This window comes from Zootermopsis nevadensis, unplaced genomic scaffold (assembly GCF_977971745.1).
Source record: "Zootermopsis nevadensis isolate Lab colony 2312 unplaced genomic scaffold, Znev_1.0 Znev_ptg000020l, whole genome shotgun sequence".
NCBI classification, from domain to species: domain Eukaryota; kingdom Metazoa; phylum Arthropoda; class Insecta; order Blattodea; family Termopsidae; genus Zootermopsis; species Zootermopsis nevadensis.
In genome coordinates this window covers 11926589-11953941 of record NW_028259152.1, presented here as the reverse complement: position 1 = coordinate 11953941, position 27353 = coordinate 11926589, and the positions used below count along the sequence as shown (strand labels likewise).

At 35.0% G+C, this 27353-nt stretch overlaps 3 protein-coding genes across 5 annotated transcripts in view; 1 reads left to right on the top strand and 2 right to left on the bottom strand.

Moving 5' to 3' along the window:
* Window positions 1-16631, bottom strand: part of Tnpo-SR (transportin 3) — a 33271-nt gene extending 16640 nt beyond the window's left edge. The window contains exons 1-8 of one of the 2 annotated variants that reach the window (XM_022068677.2): window positions 16499-16631; window positions 16087-16290; window positions 15763-15987; window positions 14935-15090; window positions 10213-10376; window positions 6929-7073; window positions 1868-2014; window positions 685-884 (exon numbers count right to left, since the gene is read on the bottom strand). In XM_022068677.2, the coding sequence (XP_021924369.1) occupies window positions 685-884; window positions 1868-2014; window positions 6929-7073; window positions 10213-10376; window positions 14935-15090; window positions 15763-15987; window positions 16087-16290; window positions 16499-16615 (1358 nt within the window). In that variant the 5' untranslated portion in view covers window positions 16616-16631. The remainder of the gene's footprint in view (window positions 1-684; window positions 885-1867; window positions 2015-6928; window positions 7074-10212; window positions 10377-14934; window positions 15091-15762; window positions 15988-16086; window positions 16291-16498) is intronic. The other variant, XM_022068678.2, reaches the window with a different exon arrangement.
* Window positions 16632-16760: 129 nt separating this feature from the next.
* On the top strand, window positions 16761-23757 carry CCDC53 (Coiled-coil domain containing 53). Its single transcript, XM_087351766.1, has 4 exons — window positions 16761-16899; window positions 17800-17964; window positions 18068-18360; window positions 23609-23757. Exons 1-4 carry the CDS (start codon window positions 16849-16851, stop codon window positions 23685-23687), a joined length of 588 nt encoding a protein of 195 aa, XP_087207892.1. The 5' UTR covers window positions 16761-16848; the 3' UTR covers window positions 23688-23757.
* RpL36A (ribosomal protein L36A) lies at window positions 23740-26756 on the bottom strand. Of its 2 annotated transcripts, none has more exons than XM_022068683.2 (4): window positions 26610-26756; window positions 26210-26383; window positions 26009-26125; window positions 23740-23802 (listed from the first exon to the last, which is right to left on the bottom strand). In XM_022068683.2, the coding sequence occupies exons 1-4, from the start codon at window positions 26688-26690 to the stop codon at window positions 23782-23784; spliced, it is 393 nt and encodes a 130-aa protein (XP_021924375.1). In that variant the 5' UTR covers window positions 26691-26756; the 3' UTR covers window positions 23740-23781. The 2 variants fall into 2 exon arrangements, with proteins under 2 accessions (XP_021924375.1, XP_021924376.1); XM_022068684.2 differs by having other exon boundaries at window positions 26529-26657.
* Between the last annotated feature and the right edge of the window lie 597 nt (window positions 26757-27353).

Below are 27353 nucleotides of genomic sequence, written 5' to 3'. Positions count from 1 at the left end.
CACATGGTAAATATCTATTGGGATGTTCATCACTCCAATGCCTACTCCCTTGGCCTTGGATGTATGACACTGGGGAGACAAACATGTGGTCCACATAAGAAGAAATTGCAAAGAGTCACAACCAATACAGTTGTAGCAATATGCTTCAGATGGTCTTACTTCACAGTGATATAAATCAGAGACCGCTAACAATGGCAACTAATAACAGAAGCATTTACCTGTACAACACTGGAAATTCCATGGTAATATTGCAGTTAGTTTTTATAACATGATTTTTTTTAAACTTGACCATATTAATACAATTTCTTGCATCTAAGCTCAAGGTGTCAACCATAAATGCATTAGCCACTTAGCAGACTGATTAACAATTTCAGAAGAGAATACTGAAGGCAATAAACTTTCTGATCACAAATACACAGGAAATATTAAATCTTTTCAAGAGGCATTATTTGAAACTTAAGCTCAACTAAATAATATTCAGAATTCAGTACATACCTCAAAGAAAACAATACACTTCTCTATTACAAAAATCAACTACTTAATGCTGTTAATGGAAATAATCCCCATTTATACTGAGAATAACAAAGCCATAAATACAACTTTATCGATTGTTAAATCAGGTGATACATGCAGTTTCCACTGGGCTTTAAAGGGTTAACCAGAAAAGCACAAAAGTAAACTTACGGCAGAATGTTTTTTGCTACAGCTTGCATGATGAACAAGGCTGCTTCACTGGAGTCCCATGTAACCCCAGGGCCTTGCAAGCTTATAAACATCTGTCTGAAGCAATTGGATGATCCAACAATGAACACAACATCCTTGATAAGTTCCAAAACTTTCAGGCGGAAGTCAGCAAAGTCATCACCATCTTCTAGCAAGCCTTCCTGTTATAATCATATAACCATTAGGTTACACTGTATTCTTGTTCTCTTGAAGGAGAGTCATTGAATTTCAGTTTACACTCAGCTTCCCCTTCATAATGAATTATGCACTGGATTCAAACATTTCCCAAACCCCTATCTTCCAGAAATGTCAACATGCATTGGCAAGGAACAACTCTGTGTGTATGTGTCTCGTATTATAAGCCTTATCCTGTGTGTAAATTGAATACTGAATATGTAAGGCATGTGAATATTGAATCTGCTAATACTAGTTAAGCATGTTTATGTTTAAGTTATTTCTGTGTCCTTTTCAATGGATCATGGCAAAGAAAAGATATACCCAAGACTGATTAAACTTAAACCTCATAATTACCATGAACAACTATAAATTAAAGACAAGACCTTTCTTTTAAAATCATGGAGAATCATTCTTCTTAAAGAATTAATCCAGTAAGGTTACATTCAAAGAAGATGGACAGGACAAGACACAACATGGAAGTGTGAAATACAATCAAAGATATTCTTAAATGAGCATACCAGTCAGATGAAATCAAGGTGTCTGATAAGTAGGACAAGACTTGTACAGATAAATTTTTGGTTTGGGAATGAGATTTACATATGGGAGATAGGAGTTGTTGGTAGAAGTTTAGAATACCTTACTGTTTTAATACATAAATTAAACTGTGAGGAGGAAACAGCATTGGTTCCTCAGACAACAATGGAAGTCATACATCAAATATGGACAGTTGCAACATGTCAATACAACATTTGTTATTCACAAAGGATGACTGTCATGAGGCTGCCTTCAAAATGAGTTCCACAAAACTTGGCCACTCTGTTCAGTATTTGTTAAGAAGTTAGAAATTGAGAAACATAAATACCACAAGCAAGAAATACATGTCAATATAACTTTAATTGAACTTACAGCAATAAACAGCAACTGAAACTAAAACTAAAACTAATTACATCATAAAGAATTAACTTACATGGTCTGGTTCCATTTGACAATGCCGACAAAGAGCTTCTATTAACCTCTCCACGTATGGTTTAAACATTGCTGTGAGCATATCATTGTTCTTCTGATAAAGTTCTTCTGACAGGCGATACCATAAATTAAATGTGATTTCTGCAACCTGACAACCACAAAGCATTTAATTACTATACACTGAATTAAAAATATACCAAAATATCCTCATACCTCTCAATAACAAATACTAAAATATTTTTGTAATATATCACTCTTACAAAACTCATAACAAATATTCCTGAAACAAAGATATAACACAATAAAATTATATATATTTTTGTAATTAAATTCTGTAATTCAAGTTCTGACAATGAATTATATTTTTGTAAGTTTAGGAAGGACTTTATATAGTATGTTCAGTATTTAGGCATGTTGATTTTTATCGTATCAAATTCATTTCTATCATTAAACATACTGCTTTTTCTAAAATGCACTACTCAGGAATCATAAAGATGACACTTTTAATATATGAAATTTAAGATTCTCAGAGTAGTGACGATGTCATGTTAGTTTTCTTGGTTAGAATGCCAAGTGAACTTATCAGTAGATCCCAACATTTCAGAGAAAAAATGGTATCTACAGCCAAACCCAACACAGTACCCCTTTACACAATGCCAACATCACACTGCACCTACAAATGCCTCAGAACAAAAAATCCCTATCTAATTTCAATGCCACCCCTGCTGGCTACCATCCACCAACATCTGCAGTAATACAAATGTGCCATAAAGCCTTATAATCAAGTCCAATATAATGCCATTCCCCAACAATTCTGCATTAACAAACAAAACTTACTCAAGTATGAAACCACCTATACCTGCTTGGAGAGAGAGAAGGGTTATTTGGGGGTCAGTGGTTTTAAACAGCAAGCAGTTAGAGTAAAATAAACTCCCACCCTGTTTTTTTAGATCCATTTTAATATTACCCTCCCATCTATGCCTAGGTCTTCTGAGTGGTCCCTTTATTCAGGCAATCCAATAAAAACTTTGTACGCATTTCTCAGTGTCCCATGCATGCTATATGACCCACCCATCCCAACCTTCTGGATTTTATCTATCTAATAATATATAATGAAGTATACAAATGATGAAAGTCCTCATTATGCAATTTCTCCACCATCCTGTCACTTTATCCATCTTAATTACAAATATTCCCCTAAGCACCCATTCCTCAAACACCCTTAATCGGTATCCTTCCTTCAATGTAAGAGACCCAGTACTTTTTCAGTGGAACAAATAATAACATTCAACATGCTTTGACTTCCCAATAATGATTCAAGCATACATATGAAGTGCAGTTCAACATACATTTGAAGCCCAGGTGTTTACAATAACCCATCACAAAGGAAGTCTCTATAAAATGTAATGCAGGTTGGCTGTAACTGATTTCAAGCTACCTGCTATGCCCATGACATCCTGTGCTTTCTTGCCAACTTATAGTACAGTGTCAAAATGAAGGCTTTCAATTTTGCCATTGATTTGCAAGAGAGAAGAGAAACTGTGATCCATGAAATTTTTAGGCTTCATACAAGAATACAAATAAATGCTAGAATAATGCCCCAGAAAACAGTAGCCCCACATTGTAAATTTTATTACTCATGAGCGATATTGGGGATATGTAAAGCAATGACTGGACTATGCTGGTTTCAATGTGACATTTTATTGACCTGTGAGAAATATTACTTCAGTTACTGCATTAACTTACACTGGAAAATTGAAGAGAGAATATTCAAATAGAATAAAATATAGTGTGTTACTGGAACACGGCACCACATTAAGAGCATATTCTATGCACAAAAAACAAAGAAGTCTATGTAAACATGTGTCCTAGGACACTTCATTTTTGACTCATGACCCATTTTATTTTGAAAGGACAAGGATAAAAAATAATGTGTAAACCCATCCACAGAAAAGAGTTTATTTACAAACCAGAGTCCAGCACATTACTATTTCAACAATAACAAAGTATAAAAATGCTCAAAGTGCTGTCCCTGTTCTTCCACACAGCATGATGAACATCTCATTAAGGTTTCATTGCATGCACTCAGAAATTCCAGGTATTACAAACTAACTTCTGTCCATCTTCTGCCCTCTGCTGCAGCTCTGCTACATTATTAACAGCTACAGCACACACAGTACTTTTAAGATAGCCCCATAAATAAATATCCAGCAGGTCTAAAACTGACGATCTTGTAGGCCACAGCTTGAAAATGAAACATCCATGGACCCATGTTTACATAGACATTTTTCAGTGCTTTTGTGCACAGAACATTCCCCTAAAGTCATGTTGTGTATTTCAGAAACATCCTGTGTTAGAAAATACAATACATAAGATACAGTCTGATTCACATCTCTGACCCCCTGCCCACTAAATGAGGTTAATCTATTTTCAGATCCAGAACAACCTACACAGTGGATTCTACTATTCTCAATGACAAGATATGATGAACCAATGTTTTATGCATATGCTTCAGCAAACATGCTCAACTATTAATTTAATTATAAAATAATTACAATATTGTCATAAGCACTTGTAACAGTGATTCATGATTATGTCAGCAAGCTATTACCACTACCCCCCAGGTGGTGTGATTCATTCACAGTAGTCCGACCAGTTTGGAGGGATGCCACCACTGCCAGCCAAGCATATATAATCACACTGCTTGGACTTTTTACATAGTCTCTGGCTTAAAGTGGAAGGAACTGCCATATCTCATAGCTTCTACAGTGTTCTGGAATGACAATGTGGATGTATAAAACTGCACAGGCTAGATACAGCTTGAGTTGTTGCCACAAGTCAAGACAGAGACTGAGTCAGTTCAGTGATATTGCATGGAGCCAACAAGTATAGAATTGTGTGGAGGCACAGTGAAGTAACAATGTATTACGATGTGAAGAGGACAGTTATATGCAGTGTCAAGTCTAGCAACTCTAATCAAGGCTATGATATATAAAAACTGTCAGAACATTAATAAAGGAAATAATTATATCACTAAACAAAATAAACCAAATTTCATGTGCAATTACCAATTCCATTACAATATTAATTATAGCTACATGAAGATATTTAAATAATTATGTTCTTGTTAATGTATCATGTATACTTGCTGTCAAAAATTATTTCTGGCCTGGTTTTGTCTTACAATTTCTTAACACAGCTTGTATTCTTAATGTGATGAATGCCCATTCCTTTAAAACTGTCCAGCTAAATAACCACCCAGCCAATTATCACAACCAACTGCAGTGACATTATTAACAAGTGCCACCTCCGACATATTGCTAATAACAGATCCAGTAGAAAACGTACCAAGACCAAACAACTCTGCCTCAGTGTTTAAGACAAATATGAGATCACTGATAACATGTAGGATTTGAGGTTTTCACAGCGGTGAGTCTGAAGATGGCTGTCTTCTGGGTTGTTGCACCATGTAGTCTGGTAGAAGTTTACCAGACTACACGGTGCAACAACTGAGAAGACAGCCATCTTCACTGATAACATACCACCACCACAACCATTCATAAAGGTGCTGTGGTGTTGGTACATTTTAATCATGCTGACAAGAACACCTATGGGATACTGATGTCAATCATCAAAAGATTTTAGACTAGCAGAGGCTAATCGTTTGGCAATAACTCAGTTTTGTACTTATAATAATAAAACAACACCCACAGCTAAACAGATGGATATATACACAATATCTACATTATCATGACCACTAGCACAGAATAAACACTGGATTTTCCCCTTTTAGCTGATACAGGGACTGCGCGTGGTGTATCAGATATTTCAACCAAGGCATACCAATCATTAATATGTGCTACATTACTTATTTTGCATATATGAGGTGCGATCGGAAATTTTCAAGACTGTGTCAATAGAGGGCGAACCGGATGTAGTACGAGCTTCTGCCGCTAGGGGGTGCGACCTGCATTCATAGTGAATCAGTGTGCCAGCCGGCATCATCGAATTAGTATTTGTTTCTTAGTTACGGGCGTTTTGGTAGTGCATTACACCGACCCTCCTGCGATTTCGGAATGGCGTGTGCATCAAATTTTGCCAAAGACTCGCCAAAACGGCTACGGAAACCTATGAAATGCTAAAGCAAGCATTTGGGGAGTCCGCAATGGGTCATGCACAAACTTTTGTGTGGCATTCACGTTTTAAAAATGGCCGAACCTCTGTCGATGATGACGAGCGTTCTGGACGACCATCTTCGAGCACAACGCCCGAAAATGTTACGAAGATTCGGCAGGCCATTCACGAAGATCGACGTCGTACCATCAACGACTTGTGCGACATTGTTGGGATAGGCTATGGGACCTGTCAGCTGATTCTAAAGGAAGAACTCCACATGCGACGCATCATGACAACGCGCCAGCGCACACCGCCCTCAAAGTTTGGCAGTTTTTGGCCTCAAATACCATGGCCATCATCCCGCACCCTCCTTAGCTCCGTGTGACTTCTTCCTCTTCCCAAAGATGAAAATTCAGCTAAAGGGAAGGAGATTTGAGACGATAGAAGAGATTCAGGCAGAATCGCAGATGGTGCTTGACAGGCTGACAAAGAAAGATTTCCAGGCTTGGCAGCGGCGCTGGGATCGTTGTGTTCACTCCCAGGGGAACTACTTTGAGGGTGATGGATGAATTTAATACCTGAGATAAGTGTACGGGTTTTTATAGGCGCAGTCTGGAAACTTTCCGATCGCACCTCGTATGTAAAAGTATGTTGATCAAACCAAATCAATAACAACAGTCAATACGGATATTTGGAGTGTTGATTAGATCCACTCAAAATCATGCCAATAAAAAAGAGTTCATGAAACCTGTGACTCAACTTTATCAGTACTTATTATATGGGGTCAGCTTTTGACTTCAGTATCTCTGTTAAAAAAGAAACATAATCATGTCTCAAGAAATCTAGTTCAGCATTTGACATAATATTTACTTAAAAGTGCAAAATTTAACCATTAACTTAAATGTTATATATTCGAGGTTATTTCTAAAAGTTCCTTCATTCTCACCTCATAATCATGATGCCCTACACATGTTAGCACCAAATCCAATATTTTGACAGCAAAATGGGGTTTGTTACTGCTGTTTTCACTTACTATCTTCTCTAAGAATGTTTCTGCCAGCTCTGTAAAGATGCGACAATAATTCATGGACCTACAACAAAGAAGAGCACAGAAAAAAAATATTTAATAACTGTAATAAACTGTAACAATGGTGCACTCACTCAGCCAAAATGATGTTGTACATTGGCCAATGTCTGAGGTATATTTAATATAACATGATGCTTTGAGAGTTGGACTGACATTATTCTAATATTTTGTTTTTTAAATTTTTGACACTAGTGGCAGTGTGGATTACTGAGTTTTTGGACATCCATCGTCTGACAGTCTAAAAAACACACATATTTCAAAAACTAAATTTGTCTCCTATTCTGTTGGGCCCATTACAAAGAGTTAACCTTAATTACTGTATGGGTCCAGTGCCCCTCTTCTCTGTACCTGATAATAAGATGAAGACAGATCTGGTTTTCAAAATGTGTGTTTTTTTTAGAATGCCATAAAATGGATAAAGTCAAAGTCCAAAAACTCAGTAATCCATATTGTAATACACCATCATCAGAGCAGCAGAAAAAGAAAAGAAAAGTTAGCATATTTATGTCATCTCCATACTCATATTGTTCGGAAAATCATTATTCCACACAATCCAGCTTCTTGATAACTTAGGTCTGAAAGGTCTATGGTGAGGTGTGGTGTCTTCAGTGCAACAATGACACCAAAGGAGAAAGCTTAGCAAAGTTTAAATCTGTTACCAATGTTCAAATAACATTCAGACAAAACAGGAAAGCAGTATGTCCAAAGACCCCAGAATTAATGGTCCTTGTGTGTTTTCAAGAGATAGATAAAAGATGCAGTTTATGCAGCCAGTGGACAAGTAGACAGTGCTGAAACATTAAAACTCAAGATTACTACAACTATTAAAATCATAACACGAGGTACACACAAGCACATTTTGACCAAGATTGACATCTCCTTAATACCAACCACATTTCAAGAGGTGCACATGTGCAACTTAACTAACTACAATGCTAAATTGTAAATGACTGTCCTCTTTTCTTTTCAGTTATATATTTTCATGGTCACAAAAGTTTTAACACTTTCAAACATGAACATATCCTTTGGACATCGTGTGTGTAGTCCATAATTTTGGTTTGTTAAATTAAAAAATAATGAAGTGTAACTGTATGAATTGGCAGGTAAAAGAATGGCATCTACCCTTCGATGACTACAAATTATTCTGTGGAAAACCAGAAGCCCACCAATCCAGGTTTAAATCCCTTGTATTCAAATCAGTCATTTTTAATTAGGTACATTTCACACGGTGGCTACAACATGCGGTATCTCTGCTCAACATTCAGCAGCCCCTAAAATCAGTACACAGAACAAGTACAGAAATCACTTGCCAATTGCACCATTTACATTCTTGAAAAAACAATGGTTGGGAAATTGGAAGTTAAGGAAACTGCAGCTGCTGTTAACATTCATCAAAGCCAAAAGTCTGAATACGTTTGTAATAAACTACATGTCCCTACAAAATTACAAGGACATTACACGCAAAATAAATAACAACGTTATAAAAAAAATAGTGTGACAATCTGTAAACTAGAAACTGGTTTTTGATACTATTACAGCCCTGTCCCCAGCAAGACATGCCAATTCCGTTGTGTGTACTGTAACCGTCCGGACTTTACTTTGTACGGTGACACTGCTTTCATTATTCTTATATCAAATTCGTATATGATTGCGTAATGGAGTTCTATGAATTAAAGCCGCATGGGCGAGCTGTGGTGGAATCCCTTCGAACAAATAGGCAATTGTAATGAGTAAGAGACTAGGCGGGGGACTCTTGTGTGGTCTCTCGAGTGAGTGAGACCACTGGGGCAGTAGTATAGGGTATCTTGAAGGAAGAAGATCAAAAACTTTTATAAGTGTGTATTTTAAAGAAAGTACATAATAAAGGTATACTTTGAGTTCAAGTCAATTGTTACTTCTTTATTCTACATTCGATTCCCGTGAGTGACCCTGAGTACCCTGAGTTAGCCGAAGCAAAAAACAGAAGGTGGACGGTTACAGTACATTAGAAACCAAATATAGCAGTTCACAAAACTGGACACAAATGAGAAACTTATATTCTGATTAATTTTTTATAGATTCTCCAAACATATACAACAAAGTATATAACTTAAATGATAGGTTATTACTGCTTCCCCTCAAATCCAGTGATTCACTTCTCACAAATATTCTTACCAGCCAATGTCTTCACAGACCTATCAACAATGGGGGGGGGGGGGTACAAACCGTAGAGAACCAATCAACCAAATTTTTTGGACAAGTTGCCTGAAGGGATAACCTCCCATCAGAAGCAACAGACCCTAGTTTGAACGGTCAAGGCTCCCGCCACGACAGAACCCCGTTAACGTAAGCAAATTCCCATTTTAGTTATAAGGCTCTGTTTGCCATTTCCAGCAATGCATTTCGTACGTAGGAATCATGTTACCTAGCAAGGGACGATGTCTTGCGCCTGCGCATGACTCCGCCCTTAGTTAGCTTTTTGGTTGCTTGCTTGGTTTCACAGCAGTGAGACAGTAAGAACCTCTGAAACGCTGGTTAACTTCTACAAGACTACACAGTGTGAAACATCCTGGAAGACCATCATCTTCATATATTATTAACGTATTGAATCATATGGAGAGATGAGATGGACAGACACATAAACATAGCAAACAGGGTTTTTAAGAAGAAACTGATGCTTCAAACATAAAAAATTGTCTTATACATTATTTTTGTCATGAATTCCTTCTTGATTATGCACATACATTTCTATGTAAATAAATATAGATCAAAAAGTCTTACACCTCCATATACATCTGTAACTTCACCTCAACCAGTTTGCACATATTTACTTGGTTTTAGGATATCTATACTGTGCTCTATCTTTGATTATTCAGTGAAACTAAAACTCTTTCAGTTTCCTGGTTATGAACAAGTCCATCATCAATGTCATTTTTACTGATGCAGCAATGGCAGCCCTAAGGAAATGCAAACTGTGGAATAATTTAGAAATTTATAATGAAGATCACAGACTGTTATAAATTAAATGGTACATACACAACAAACTAAATTTACATTTGTTAAAATTGTAGAAATATGGTAAAAAAATTTCCTAGACGTGGCAAAGAAGAAGATACCACACTCATCAATGTATTTATAGTAAGAAATCAAAGGATTCAACGCACTTCTCTTGGTCTTCATGAGCAACAGAAAGGTGGAACCCTTCTTCCAAAGACATCACACCAGAGAACAGCTGCAGTTCAAGAGCTTGTTGGTTATTGTTATCCTCCAAACACTGCAGTAGGGCACACACACAGTCTGTGGCAGCTTCGTGAACTCCAGGTACTGCCTGAATAAAACATATTGAATCTATGAAACTGTTCAGTACTTCAGAATTACATCAGAAGCATAATACAGCAACTTAGTACTCAGTCTGCAAAACATTTCACTTCAAAGTTTAAGTTTATAGTTTAAATGCGTCATGTTTGTGTTTTAAAATTCAAATATATAATATAATTCAAGTCTATACACAAACTTTAAATTGTTGATGTTAAAATTTAAAATTAATATTGATATTTTGCGCTATTCATCGTTATTACGATGTTACAGTATTGCGCTTTATACTACTACATGTTTCAATGCATAGCATCATCTTCAGGTTTTTTTATCTTTAAAACTACTCTATATTTTTAATGCAAGTTTTTCATTTATTATATTTGTTTTGTAGATTATTATAGTAGGTGTTCCGTTGATCTTCTTATTATTTGCATCTTATGTTTTGTTTTTAATTATTCTGTGAAACAATTAATTAACATATGAGTTATTTATTTATATGTAAATGAGTTTGGATATTGTCGTATAGATTTTTGTAAAAGTAAGAACACAATAACATACCAAGAGTCGTGATGTACAGTATATCCTCGTCTGATCAGGTTGAATGTCTGTTCGTGGACTGGTTTTGTGCATAGATGCGGGTCGTATATATATTTAGAGGGTGTCAGGTGATTGAGTCAATAACCGGTATTGTGTTGAATATAGGGTTATTTAAATATAGGTTATTATCGTTTAGCGCAATATTTTGTTTATGTGTACGTTGTATATGGTATTTTTCTATGGTTTCTCTATGTCGTTTGTTTTGTACAATTTTTATAATATCCAATGTTTCTTCAATTTTATTATATGTGTGTCCAGTGTTTAATATATGTTTTGCATATGCAGAGTAATCTTTATTGTGTTGGATAGCTGTTACATGTTCTTTGTATCTTTGTTTAAAAGTTCGTCCTGTTTGGCCTATATAGATTAATGGGCAATCTATGCATTTTAATCTATATATATCAGGTTGTTCGTATTGGTTTTTTGTGTCTAATTGTTGTTTTTGTTTTAAGATGTTTTTTATTGTATTTTTTGTTCTGTATGCAACCTTTATATTATTATTTTTGAATATTTTAGATATGTATTTAGTTTCTTTACCTTAATTAATTGTTTCACAGAATAATGAAAAAACAAAACATAAGATGCAAATAATAAGAATATCAATAAAACACCTACTATAATAATCTACAAAACAAATATAATAAATGAAAAACTTGCATTAAAAATATAGAGTAGTTTTAAAGATAAAAAAACCTGAAGATGATGCTATGCATTGAAACATGTAGTAGTATAAAGCGCAATACTGTAACATCGTAATAACGATGAATAGCGCAAAATATCAATATAAATTTTAAATTTTAACATCAACAATTTAAAGTTTGTGTATAGACTTGAATTATATTATATATTTGAATTCAAAGTTTAAATTTTACAACTGACTTAAAGAGATTAAAACCCTAGTTAATAAACGGACTGGCTATACATTGAATAACCATGACTTGATTCCTGGCAGGGATGGGGATTTATTTTACCACATTCAGAACAATTCTGGGGCCCACCCAATCTCCTATATAATGGGTTCCAGTGAGTCTTTTCCCAGATGGAGTATGGAGCTGACCACTTGTGTCATACTTAAGAGTGTTGCCTCCATATTCACATACATCTTCATGATGTAATACTTAAGCACAGAGACAAAACTGAAGGAGTTAGTTTCCTCTTCTTCCTCAGACATTTCCACTTTATGTGGGTCATCTGACAACCAAGCCAATCAATATGTCTCTATGTAAAGTTTGAGGTTTTCACAGCGGTGAGTATGAAGATTTCTGTCATCTGGGTTGTTACACCATGTAGTATGGTAGATGTTTGCCAACATTTCAGAAGTCATACTGCGTCCATCATCAGGGCGAGTATGACCTCTGAAACTTTGGTAAACATCTACCATACTACACGGTGCAACAACCCAGAAGACAGAAATTTTAATATGTCTTGTAACCATCCAGACATTAGAGTCCTGTGGATTAACGCTGCAAGGGCGAGCTGGTTGGAATTCCTTAAAACAAAGAGTCGTTTGTGTTAAGTGAGAAAGTAGGCGGGGGACTCATATGTGGTCTCTTGGGGGAGTGAGCCAGCAGCAGCAGTCGTGGAGAGTATCTTGACAGAAGAAGGTTAAAAACTTTTATAAGCTTGTGTTTCAAAGAAATTATATAATAAAGGTACAATTAGATCCACTGTCAATTACCATCTCATCATTGCATGTTCGATCCCTGTTAACGACCCTGAGTCCCTAGCTAGCTGGAGCAAGAAACGAAGAAGGTGGACGGCTATAGTCTCTATCTTCCTATAGTTTTTTTTGTTTTTTCCCTTTCTGACATCTTTCATAACCAGCTGGTCCCATCTTAATCTCAGTCTCCTTTTTGGACATTTTTGTCTTACCTTATGTTCAAAGCTATTCTCTTTTCTTTCCTAAAATGTGTTCATACCACCATATTCTGTCATTTTGTAACCGAAGTCTGAAAAATTAATAGTTCTTCAGTTTTAGACAACACAGTATGGAATTTCTTTCCTGGTGGAATATGATGAATGAAAGGCAGCAAAGAGAGAGAAATATTTACATAACAGGCATGAAGAAACCTGGAACTCTACTAAAAGTGTCTCTCTCTACTAGAATTAGCGTCAAAATGAAGCAGAAAATGAATTTATCCACCCTACACAAAACCAACTTCTTTAAATCAACAAACACACCCCATTTCATTTCAGAACTGAGTCTGACCAATAACAACAAGTAAGTCTGCCAGAATCAGAAATGTAGTAGTAGCAGCAACAGAAACTCAAAATCTGTAATACCTTATATATTATGCCAAAAGGGGGTGCTTTTATGTTTTCTCAAAATCACATCTAACCACATGACTCTCACTAAACTCAACCCTATTCAAGTTACCAAAATTGACATTCCTAGTATAACAAAGTCCTGAGGAAAGTAGTTTGACTTAAGAGAAAGAAATCAACATGGGGTTGAAGAAAACTGCATAATGAGGAACTTTGTAATTTTTCTACCACATATTATCAGGATGAGTACAGTGAGAATAAAATTGGCAAGATACACATGGTAGAGATGAGAAATGCAGACAATATTCTCATTGAAAAACTTTAAAGGAAGAGACCATTTGGAAGATCTGGGCTTAGATGGTAATATAATATTAAAATGGATGTAAATAAACAGGGTGGGACAGTGAGCTATAAGCATGTCTGCCCCCCCCCCACCCACCCACAACACACACCAGTGGCCAGCTCTAGTCAACATAGTAAAAAACCTTTTGATACCACATAGGATGAATAACTTCTTTATTTTATTTATTAGCTGACTGACTATTAGCCTCTAAGGAAGGATTCCACTAAATGGAACTGTGGTTAGTTATACTTCTCACTCTGATATTTATAACATTAAATATTAATAAATACTACCCTCCTAACTCCTGACATTCATGCTCTGCTGATGTGCCAATGACCAGCTACAGTGATAAAACATTTCATTTCACCACTACAAATCACTAACACTCAAATGTTTTTAAGAGCAACCTCGTACAATGTGATTTTGATCAATTATTTCATAAAGATATATATATGTATGTTCCATCTATGTAATTTCTGTTGAACTAAGTGATCAAACACTTTGCATATCAAAATATTCATAAAGATCAGGGAATTATGTGCTGGTGAATCTTAATATGAAATTCCTCAAACATGAACATGAAGCAAAAAATAACACATTGCTGGGTAGCTAACACACTATTTACAAATGTAGTACTGAAAATGTATCAAAAAATATTTTAAAAACTGTATCACAAAGCTCAACAAATCCCAGACTCCAAGTTACCACAATGTAAAAATGTTAAAACTAGTATGTACAAAACTATTCAAAGATTTTTCTGTACTCAAGAATTCAAAATTCATTAATGCAGTTTATACTGACAGCCTTTCTATTGAAACTACATGATAAGCCATCAGACAAAAGCAGGGAATGTTGCAAACGACTAACTAGTGATATGTAATCAAACACAGCCTACTCACACATGTTACACAGACTCCCTTTATGATGTTACTGAAAACACAATACTCTAGACACATGTTGAATGCTTGATTCTTTATCAAGAAATCAAAATCTGTTGAAGTTTATCACTGCCCTAAAAAATCAATCTGAATTTGCATAAGTGACAATTCAAATATATAATTCATTATGCTGTGACATTTTTAAATATTTTCTAATCAATGACTAAAGATTACGAATTTTAATTTTTTTTTAATTTTAATCCAAGCTCCTGATTTCAGGATGCTATAATCTAGATTTCTAAAACTTGCTGAGGCCTGACGTTCTATCAACAACTCTATTGCAACATACAACATGTTGTCTATTTTCTTGAACAGCAGTATACACATACTTAAGGAGGAACATAACATAAAATATTTTCACAAAGAGATAGTCAAGGAAGCACCTTACTCGAACAAACTGGGGTACTGAGTGATGGACTCTGTAGTACCTGTTGGTTGGACAGAATATGAAAGGCGTGTGCAACAACTATATTCTCGGCTACATCTGGTAATGCGATGGCTTGGATGGAGACCCAAGATGTGAAGCATCGTAATATCCGGATATGTATGTGAGGATTTTCACCACCATTTGAAAGACACACTTTCTGAAAACAATAAAAATACACATTAAAATACCTATAACAGTACACACAATTTAACACATAATAACTTCCAGGTTATAATTTATACAACCTGCAAAATGAGATATTTTACGGACACCTGAATAGCTGGATTAAAGACAGATGTAATCCAGGGACTAAGCTTAATAGTCTGGTTTCCATTGAGTAAATTATGGTATCAGTACATGTAAGAACATTAAAAGTTTATGTGAAGAAATTTTAAGATTACATTATCATGACAGACATATAGGTACAGACAGAACAACATTAAAATGAAACTTTCAAAAATAAGTGTGAAAGAATATACTGGCCTCAACTGGCTCAGGATAGGGCCCACTGGAGGACTCTTGTAAACATGGTTATAAAAGTCCCATAGAAGGTGCACAATTTCATCAAGGTGAAGATAGGCCCTGATGATGCAGGCAGCAACAACCTCTGAAACGTTGGTAAACTTCTACCAGACTACACGATACTACACCCCAGAAGACAGTAATCTTCATTCTCACCACAATGAGAACCTCAAATCCTACTGGATTAAAATGCTCTGATTTTCAATCATAAGAACGTCAACATAAGAAAAATATATATATACAGCACTATGTGCACACTAATATAGTACCCTAGAGGTCATATTCATTTAGCAAGAATGGAACTAACCAAGAACTCAGTAACAGTAGGAGCTGTGGAACCAAGTTCTTGCATTATTTCAAGTCGTCTATTAGCTCCAAGCCTCAGCAACCATGAATTCACTTCTTCCGGTAGGACAGTCAAAATCTCTAACAGAGGCCACACATTTACCTGGCCAAATTCACCAATAAGATCTACAACTGGTTTCTGCCATGTTGACATCTGGAGTGCTAAATCTGCTAACGCTAAGCACAGCTGAAACATACACACAGAACCAATAAAGAATAACACAATAATTAAAAATATGTAACATTATCAAATAAAGTAATGGGTTATTCCTTACTAAACCCTTACCTGAGTGACTATAACTGTGTTTGTAGCATCATTCACTTGTCCTATATGTTCCATAAGTGACTTACGCAAAGAATTGTGTGCTTCAGCTGGAAGCTCATGAAATGATAACTGGATTTTAGTGCGCATTGTCTGAGCTGCAAAATAACATGATTCTAAGTCCCTCTTTTGCTGAAGCATTTCGTCTGCAACTTTCCAGGAGTAAACCTGAAACACAAGGCGAAGCTGGTGTGTTTTCATATAATGAATTTATATAAAACAGCAACATGTGAACTTGGAAGCACATAATTGCGCGTCTAGATCACGATACCTAAATACTCCAAATATTAGTGCTTATTAGTTTATCAGTCCAGTTATGCCCGTGCTTCTATACCTAACGTAATTTATAAAACAGTATAAAAATGACAGTGCTAACCGATCTCTGTAACTCTCCTAGCCATATCGATGCTTTTTCTTTCTCTGTTGGATCTGGATTGTGATATAAAGTAAACACCGCTTGATAGACTGCATCCAGAGGAGGAGATGAATTCATTGTACTCTCAAGATTATATTGTATTACATGAATGAATACTTTGTTATGAATAAATCTATTATAACGACACTACAATTTCCTTCCTGGCGATCTTCAGTTTACAAATTGTGCGCGTCTTATGTTTCATTTGTTACAAATGAATCAAGATGGCGCCATGCAGAATAAGCCAGTGACATCGCAGGTTGTAAAATGAATTCATATTTAATTTTAGCAGAAAATTGATAAATCTTAGGATGGATGTTGATGGGTTACCTATAATTGGCCCGGGTGTGGACTACACTCAGGTAAACCATTTTACATTAAAATCGTACATCATTAATATCGTTCCAGGTACACGATATATATATATATATATATATATATATATATATATATATATATATATATATATATATATATATATTGTTTTTCGTTATCTGTAGATTAACTTTCAATAATAAAATATATCGCTGAATCGTTTTACGCGATGTAGTATAGAAATATTACATAATTGCATATATTTTACCATGCAATTAAAAATGTTTCTCTTTTTCTTCGTAGAGGAAGCTAGTATTGTCGGGACACATGTTGGAAGTTGTATTTTAAAAATACATTGTACCACTTTTATGCATACATCAGCTAACTACTCATTGATGAGCCCCAAAGTTTTATCACCATTATAACAGGAGCCTGCTTGTGGATGCAATCTTGAAGACGTCTGTCTTTTGGGATATTGTGCCGTGTAGTCTGATTGAAACTGATCGATGTTGTAGAGGTTCTTACTGCCTTCATCATCAGGGCAGATGCAATCTTTTCTTTTATGAACAGACTAAATAGAACAGTTGAATAGACTTTATTTGCATTTCATAAATCCTTCATAGTACAAGCCAAGGATGTTGAACACATCATAATGTGAATACAAACACTTAACTGCTAATATAGTACCAATGCAAATGTAAATACACAATTCCAACAGGTACTTGCTGAACAATATTTCAAAATTTTGAGTTGAAGTAAATTCTACAGATTAGGAGTTAAAAGTTCATCATTTCAGTGCTAGCTTAAATCCCTTTATATCATGATTCACACTTTTAAAGTCAGTTGGAAAGTACTGAATAACTTCATTTCTTCATAGTAATTACCTTTCTAATACTGTTTTTCACAGATATTTGTTGACTTTATTTTGGTAAAATGATTTTTCCAAGGTTGGTGCCATTCACCAGAAGAGGACACTTGCATTTATAAATCACTTCATCACAAACACGGTTTCATTCCTTAATAAATTTTCACATTCATGTGAACTCCGTCTTGAAAAGTTTGATACACAGATACAGAAGCTTGAGGCTTCACTTAGTATTTTGGAAGCAAAGGTAATTTCTTTACTGTACTACCTATTTGCTGAATTTAACATGTTGAAAACATATGTATTAAGTCTCTTACTTCATGTCAACTGTAATGTGAAACATTTTACAGTTGAGTTCAATTTCTGAACTTGAAAATGTGACAGTGGAGCAAGAGGTTGATAAGAATCCTGAGAGAAAGATGCAGTATGATAAAGATGAAACCAGACTACAAGATATGAAAGAAGTTAATACACTCCAGACAGAAATAGCTAACCTTCAAACAGAGCCTAAAGAAGAAATTACTATGGCTGCTAATGATTCTCAGTATGCCAGGTTCTTCCGAATGATCCAAGTTGGTGTTCCGGTTCAAGCAGTACGTTTGAAAATGCAATATGAAGGTCTTGACCCAAGTATTCTGGAGGAGTAAGTAAATTGTTTTTATATCACAGTTAATGTGTATGTACAATGTGACAGTGGTTGATTTATTATTTAATAACAAGGTTTATTTGTTGAAACAAAGTGTTTCAGGCAGTGGCTGTACTTCTGTTATCATAATTTACAGATCTTTAAATTTGTGTATGTGCTATTAACCATGTTTATACTCAGATTTATTTATTTCTTTATACTCTTAGTAACATAGATATTTTCATCATTGAAACAATATGATTATAGAAACAAGAGAATTAAACTGTATTTTCACCAAGCAGAAGTGGCAAGTATTCCTAAGTGAGATACCAGAATCATAGCATAGTTAAGAAAGTGGAAAGAACAAGATAAAATGAGAATAAGCCAATGGGAAACATATATTCATATGGCATTGTTTGACTTTGTAATTGGTTTCTAATAACATGCACTTCAGGAATATCATCATTTAGTTTCAAATAGTGTTGTTAATACTCATAGTTTATTTGGACATTGTCCATTGCCCTTTATTAAACAGATAACTACTTTTCAGTCAAAAGCTTTTACTAAATTATAAAATATTCCTCAAACATGTATTTCTTGGTTAATGGATTTTAACACATTGTCTGTTAGTTTGAATGCTGCATGTTCAATGGATATAACTTTCCTGAAACCAAATTGTTCAGAGACCAATATGTTAATATGCATATGAATGTTGAACCTATTATACACAACCTTCTCAGGAACTTCAGAAAAGGAAGTTAATAGTGAAATTTGGTGTCTAATTTAACCTGAATAAACCTTCATAATTTTATTTGTTACTTCATTATAGCCTGACAAGTTTTTTTGATTTTAGAGAATGTATTATGCTTTGAATAATTTTAATACCAGGAAATGTATCTTTTAAAAAATGAAATAGCATCTTCACTTGATGTAACTTAAGCTTTCAGTAATTATTAGAAAAAAATTTAAACTGTTATTGGATCCTTTACTTCTTTCATTGTTTTTTAGAAGACAAGGCATTTGTTCAGCTAAATATTTTTTACTGTAAGTGTGCTGTAGTGCTGCTTTCAAACCTCTTAAAATATTATTCAGGATATTATAGTACTTTCTGTAGAATGCTTATGTTTGGGTCCATACTGTTCCTACTGTGCATATAGACTACTTTACTTTCCCCGTACTATTATATTTAAGTGGAAAACTAGCTTCAAAGATATTGAGAAAAGTATACAACAATAAATTAACTTATTGCTTGTGCCATTGTCTCTATAGATTCCCATGTTTTACTCAGTAGTAGAACCAGATTGGTAATGTGAAATTAATTTTTTTTAATAGCAATACTTGAAACTGGTGAACCATTGTAGTTATTCTCATGAAAAATTGGTATGTAAACAGGTCATAAACTTTTCTACATGTATGAAACAATTTTCGTTGTATAATAAGTTGCAATCATAGCAGTAGTCCAGAATTTTGAGGTAGTGGATATATCTGCGCAGGCTAATTTTGCTGATGTAATTACATATGAGATTCCTAGATGTCAGCACAAGGCTGCTACTTTAAACTTCATTTCATATTTTCCTCAACAGATGCCTCCTATAGGCCAACAAGTAATGTTTTTAGAACGCTCAGCAGCCGATCCATTGGTGCTGGGTATATCTGATCATCTAATTACATATATGGCTGCCAGATGGCAATATAAGGCTGTGGAAGGTAGTTTGAACGAAGTTTAACTCATATTTTCCTCAAGAGATGGATCTTAAAGGCCAACATAAATGTTATTGAATAAATTAATTACGTTGATCTGATTTGTTTACCTTGTGGCGCGTTAACGTTTTTTTTTTGCTCGTGGTTTTCGATTTAATTATGCTAAGTGTTTAGCTTCGTAATTTTATTTTTATTATAAAGTTTATGTAGTACTTATATTTTTTTCGTTGTTGTCTATAGTGTGTTACATGTAAGTACATTTATTGTAAATTTTTCACCTACGCAATGGCAGGTTCCAGGTCAAAGGTACGTGTACATTGTTTTACAAAAACTGTTGTAGTTCAGGACCAGATAACAGCACAGGCGCCAAACGTATGAAATTGTTTCAAGTGATTTTTGCATTTGAAGGTTCAAATACGTGAAAATTTGCCTGGGTGTTTTAGACCACAACAGTGGAAATAGGATTTGGAACTAAGAGGGTTAACGTACTGGAAACCTACATACACAAGAAATATTGCTAAAAATAGATTGCTGGGTTGTATTATCACTGCATAGTGCCTTGTAATCTGTGCATATGAAAACATTTATAGTATGAGCCCTTTTCCTGTTCCAATGCCATGCAGTAACACTTCGAATAACAAAGCTTGGCTTTAAGGCTGCTTACTTTTCCTCCTGAACATACTTTAGCAGTTCATCTGATCAGTTTTTATGTAGAAACCATTCCCCCCCTTCTGAAGCTCATCACTGTTTTGAATATTTCTGTATAGGGTAATTCACTGTTCATTATAAAAATGAGTTGGTGCCATAAGTTATTTCAGAATGTGTGCCTTCTCATTTTGAAACATATGGGTGAGTAGATGTCTTTCAACCAGGAAAGTATCTTTTGAGTTCTTGATACTTTGGGTTATGTACCAAATTCAAGATGTACCTAAGGAATCAGAAATGTGGAAGTGATATAACAGCACTGCAAATTTTTAAGTTTGACTAAACTGTTTACACTTGAAAGGACACTAGTGCCAAACGCATTTTAACCTCAAGAGATCATCAGTGGCAAAACAAATTATGTTGTCCAAGAAGTAAGATACAATAACGGTTATAATTCCAGAGGCATCAAAATATCCTATAACCTAATTAAAACACACAAACCCCTATCAATGTACCCCAACCCACCACAAATAGTAAAATATGGTCCAGTTTCACATTCTTTGACACTAGTATTAGAACTTCTTCTTTTATGGCTCTCCGGTCCATGGCCTCCTCAATTCTCCTCATCCATTTGGTCCTATTGTTAGGTCCATTCTGTCTGAGGCCCTGATTGAGGTTTCGAAACATATTCCTTTTTACGGTGCAAGGTTGTTAACCCAACCTGGAGGACCAGGGTGCCTGTCTTAGTCTGACCTCTCCCCCTCGACCAATCTGGCTAGGGAGGCCCTACCAGTAGCTACGCTACCACCAGCATAGCTCTTGGGGTCACTGAGGTACTCGAGCCCCACCACCACGACAAGGTGCATGTACCATTAAGTGGGGACTAGTATTAGAACACTCACCAAAATATTTAAGAACACAAAAGTAGCCTACAAAGTCAATAACACCATAAAGTTCTGATGCAGTTCAAGAAGACAGGATAATAAATACAATAAGAGAGGTGTATATCAGTTAAAATGCAGTAGCTGCAAGGTCTATATTGGCCAAACCAGTAGCGAATTTAAAACCAGATTTAAAGAGCATGTCCACGACATTATATTCAATGTAACAAAATCAACATATGCTCAACACATCCTTGACCATGGACACAAACATGGCCCCATGGAAGATATAATGGACGTGTTAAGAATAGCCTCGAAAGGTAAAGTGCTTGACATTTTAGACAAATTTCATATCTATAAAACCAGCAAAAAGCAATTTATCATAAATGAACAGGATGCTCACGACTCCAATGTGTTATTTGATCTGGCAACAGAAAATGTCAATTTCACATGCAATAGTTGACCACAATGATTACCAGAGTTGATATATACCCTGCACATTCTTTGAAACTGACAGTAACGCCCACGCATCATTGAAGTTCACAGGCACAGACAACGCAACCACGGCTCACCACAGACCAACAGTAATCAGGCCAGTGGACATAAAGGCTGAGTACTCAATTTAATACACCAACTCCTGTGCAATTAACATCCAGTAAGGTGTTACACAAGTATGGTTTTGTAAACTACATACATTCTTTGCTCTGTAGAAAACCAGTCTTCAATTGTATTATATGAATTAATTTGTTTTGCCACTGATGATGACCTCTTGAGGTTGAAACACGTTTGGCTTTAGTATCCTATCAAGTGTAAACAGTTTTGTTTGTATGCATGATTTTATATTCCAATACACTGCATGGTTTCAAGATTATTGACTAAGTTTTGCAATCATAAGGTGGGCAAATCAGTTATATAAAGGAATGACCACAATCAAAATGCATCTTGTAGGAAAGGTTTATTGTAAAATAAACTGGGATAAGCAATGTAACCTTTTCAATGCATATTTTTTGTTAGTACCATAGTCCTTTGCTGCATAAATAAATTTGATAATCTTTTTAATTTAATTTTACTACTTACCACCCTAATATTCACTGTAAGATTCAGAATCTGCAAGTTTACTGTCACCTTCTGCAAAGTGTTTACATCTAAGAGAAGCCACTTAACATGTTACCTACTAGTTTGCAAAACTTGAAAAACAAAGCTATTTCTTGTAACACCTTATGGAAAAAATTCCACCAGTTTACTGTGGGCAAAAGCATCTATATGTTGCCAGTGTATGTCCTGCCCTTCCAGGTAGAAGACTGCTGCAGAAATGCAAAATATATCCATTGCTAGTGTGCCTCATGTTATTGTGATCTCCATAGTAAGAGTTGATTGTGTGTTTTGGAAATCTTGTAAATGAATTGTAAAATGAAATGTGTGTGTATCATGTCATTAACCATTTACAATTGTGTATGACGTAGTTTTCCTGTTCTTTGCATGTAAATTCCATGTCACAGGTGAAAGAAAACAGTTCAACCTTCATCTACTCCCCGATTATGTTTGAAAAAATTTGTGATTACATTTCTAACACCTAAGCATATCTTCTTATTTCTTGAGCAATTAACTATTTCATGAAGCTTTGCAGACACAAATGGCAAAGTACCCATGTTTTATTTTGGGAGCAGAATGAAAATACACATCCACCTTAAATGAATCAAGGATAATTATACCAAACATTCCTGATTTTCATTGCCTCTAATCCAAGACATGGAATTACTTCCAAAATTTAACTTGTAAGAATCTGTTCAAAGAACCATTTTGGGGTAAGTTACAGAGCTGAGGAAACTACCAGGCTTGGCATCCACACTGAATACTGTTGTACTGAAAATCTGGTGCAGAACAATGTTCCAAATGCACATACAAGTATATTTATTTCCTTGGATTAGTCACAGATTTGTGAAATATGTAGAAAAGTTCTCAATGCTATATATTTACAGCATCCTATACAATTTTATATTGTATGTCACTTATTAATGAAAACATGTTTTCTGTTCCAGCAACCCACACATGGCTATGCCAAAATCTCAACCCCAAAATGTGTCCAATGAACATTCAGAAAGCAGCTTCAGTGATTAGATAAAACTATTTAAACATGTATAAAATGTATTACCTACTGAAATAAAAAGCATTTGTATTACATAACTTTTTTATTGGGTCTTATTCACAGCTTTTAGAACTGGATCATTTGGCCCTGAAAAATAAAGAAAACGTTAATGAATTACAAGACAGCATTAATTAATTACACTACAAACAAACCTGTAAAAAAAGGCACATGAACTCAAGTGCAAGAAATGGTTTCAAACAGAGTATGTTGAAAATTCTCTTAGTGTCTTTCAATAACTCAGCATATTGAGTGATACCACATTATTCACGCAACAACACAGTTCAAACAACTTTTTGGGCCCAATTATATAAAATTTTCCCACAAAGACATTACTGTATTTCTTACAAGATTGTAATTTGTACAATTATTCTTCATGATATAACCTCATGTTTTAAAATCATGATATTCTGAAAATAACTAAGAATATGAATATGTTGGAGCTGGTCAAACTCAGGAATTTTCTATAAAAAATTTTCAGGTAACACTGATATGTATATTAATAATTCTTAACAATTTTCCCACAAGATAAACCAACTTTCTAAAATACTTTTCTTTGCCAAAATATTCTGACTCCTGTTATCTTGAACAATGCTCCATTAAGTCATTGCAGGGCTTATTTTTAAGTAGTATATGCTAATTTACTCTAGTTCACTGCTGCTTGCAAAATGATGAGGAAACACTGTGCTAATGACCACTTCATACCGACAGGTACCAAATTTACAGGCTGAGCACGTCATTTAAGTAGTGTTTTCGACACATAAAGATTAGAAATTAGGTATCTAAGCTGAAATTCAGAAGTATCAATTTATGTAACAAATGAATCTACATAAATATGCCCATAATGCTTTTCAAGCTAAACCATTACTGAACTGTAGGAGCTCAGACCAAATTCTGGGCTTTGATTGACAATTTGATTCTACATGACACTTTGATCACTTAACTAACAAACTCATATGAAGTTAAGACTTGCTGCAAGGTATCATGTTTCAACATCAATATTTAAGGATCAACCTCAGATAACATAAACTGTCCTATCCTACCCATTAATAATTAGGCCATTAATTTCCTTGACCTATGCAGGGGGAGAGAGTCTAGTTCATTGTGCACTCGGTATCAACTACTGCTTTACATTCTATACTATCAATCTATCCCCTTCAAACTTTTAAGTTCAGAAATGGGTAAATGTTCAGAGAACTGTGCTTTTATTCTTCCCTCCATTCTGTGGTGTACTCTTGGATCAGATATCAACACAAAACCTTTTCAACAGATATGTGTTTACATCACAGTATTCTGGTTCTGTAGGGAACACATGACCAAGATCAAGATATAATAAGCTGCAGGGTATGGGAAATAGTGAAATTAACTGAACTATGATTATGTATGTACCTCACAATGTAGTTACATCCACATTAAATGTTTCAAAGGGGGAAAGAAGCAGCATCACAATTTACTGAGTGTGCAATCAGTTGAACAAACTTGTTAAGAGTAGATAACCTTTTTAGAACATTACCATTTTAATCAAATGAGGATTCAATGATTGTTCCCAGCAATTAATGACTGTGCTTGTGTGAGCATATTAACCAATTCTGCTCACCTCTTAATTCAATTCTATGTTCTTTCAAGGAAGCATTTCTCAATAAGCATCTCCCCGAGACCATGTGTAACATTTCATAAGATGCTGGTCTTGTACAGTGAGGAGATGTAAGGCCCCCTCCTGGGGTAAACTGATGATCATCCATTTTTGTCTGACTGCATATTAAGTATATTCATGACTACTCTACATATCTGGAGGCCTTTGCCCCCATCTGAAACGTGATGTGTCATACTGACCAATTTAATATACCATTCCCAAAGAAACTGAGAGCATATTACATTTGGGAATCCGTCTGCTATATAAAAATGTAAAGATTAAAAACTCATACCAAACTATTAATTTTTCCTGCTGTTTTGTATGGATGTACAACTTGGTCTGACACATCAAAATAATAAGGATTATGATAGTCAGGTCATATACTGTTTTGCATGGAAGCAAGTCTTTCATAAAGCACCGATTTATAATTTTTCCATATTGCCACATGCTTTCAAATCAACCACTTTTTCGTCTTTGTGTCACGAATTCTGCACTATTAACTTCGACATCCTTAGCCACCTATTACTCTAAAATTTAGTTGTCTGGATTCATTATCATCCAATCACTTTATGCTACACACTAAACTGACAGCATCATTAATGAAACATATAAATAAATACAGTTCTACTTGTGTAAAAGACCATTCCACATGAAAGAACATACCTTTCTTTTCTTGTCTCCGCCCAATTCGAAGTGCTTGCAACGTTTCAAAGGGATCTGTTTACGGTACTTGCACTCAGTGCATTCCATTCTCAACACAATCTTCTTTGTTGTTTTGGCCTGAAACATTTCCATATTAAATACTACTCATAGAATGAATCCTTACAGTACAGTACATTACAGTCGTCAAATAAATCAATGTACCTTTTTCCGGAAAATTGGTTTCGTTTGTCCACCATATCCTTGTTGTTTCCTATCGTACCTTCGTCGTCCTTGGGAGGCTTGTCTTTCCTTGGACTTCTTATATTGGGTTACTTTGTGCAACTTGTGTTTCTTGCACTTCTTGCAGTATGTACGCCTCTGCTTTGGTACGTTCACCTAAACAAATTTATAATTGTCTCATTAACCTTTTGGAATACTAGCACACGTGAGGCTTATGTGTTTTATTGGTCTAGACTTCTGTTGTTCACCTCCAGATTACTTCTGAAATTGAACCCCTGAAATTTACTACATGTTTCCGCACCATTTGTTGACTATTTGTATTTTGAAGAGAAGGATGGCAGTAGCTATTAAATGAATCACAACAAATTCAACAACCACTCACCATCTTCCTTTTAGTTCTAGAAGAATATACTTTCACAACAGATGTCAGTCGTGTGCAATAGGGAAATGTACCGGAAATCATAGAATAATCTAGTAAATTGTGTAAGTGTTTATCTTTGTTATAGTTTACTGTGGTTACAGATTCCAACACGCTTTTTTTCTGAGGAGTAGTAAATAGGCAGAAATTAGCATGCAGAAAGACCCGTATTTCTTGCGTAAAATCCTTGGTGATCCTCACTCCCAATCTGAGGGTTTATATATTAAGTGTTATATCATTTTCATCACCAGCAACAACCGTCATATGTTTGTCATAGAAGACAATTGACAATTCCATAACGTTTAATTTATGTTGTACGCAGGAGTGAACATTCAATCACAGCGCTTAGAAGAGTCTTGATTATAATTATTACAGATTATTTCATTATTAAACCATACTCATGTTAAACACTAACAACAAATGTCATGAGAATGTTTAATCTGCATGTGCTACTCATGAAGTCTTCAGAGATAAAATTTTTATGCCAAAATTCTCTGATAGGGGAGGGGTAAGCTAGAATTTATGATCTGGTCCAAATTTCAGGCGTAATAATCAATTCAAACAAAAACGGGTAGAGAAATACAGTTTCATTATAAACATACAAACATTTGAAATATGTATCAGCTTTGATTTTAATTGTCGCTGATGACATCTTCCGACTAACTAGAAAAGAAAGTGTTCACTAATAATAAACAATTTATATACAAA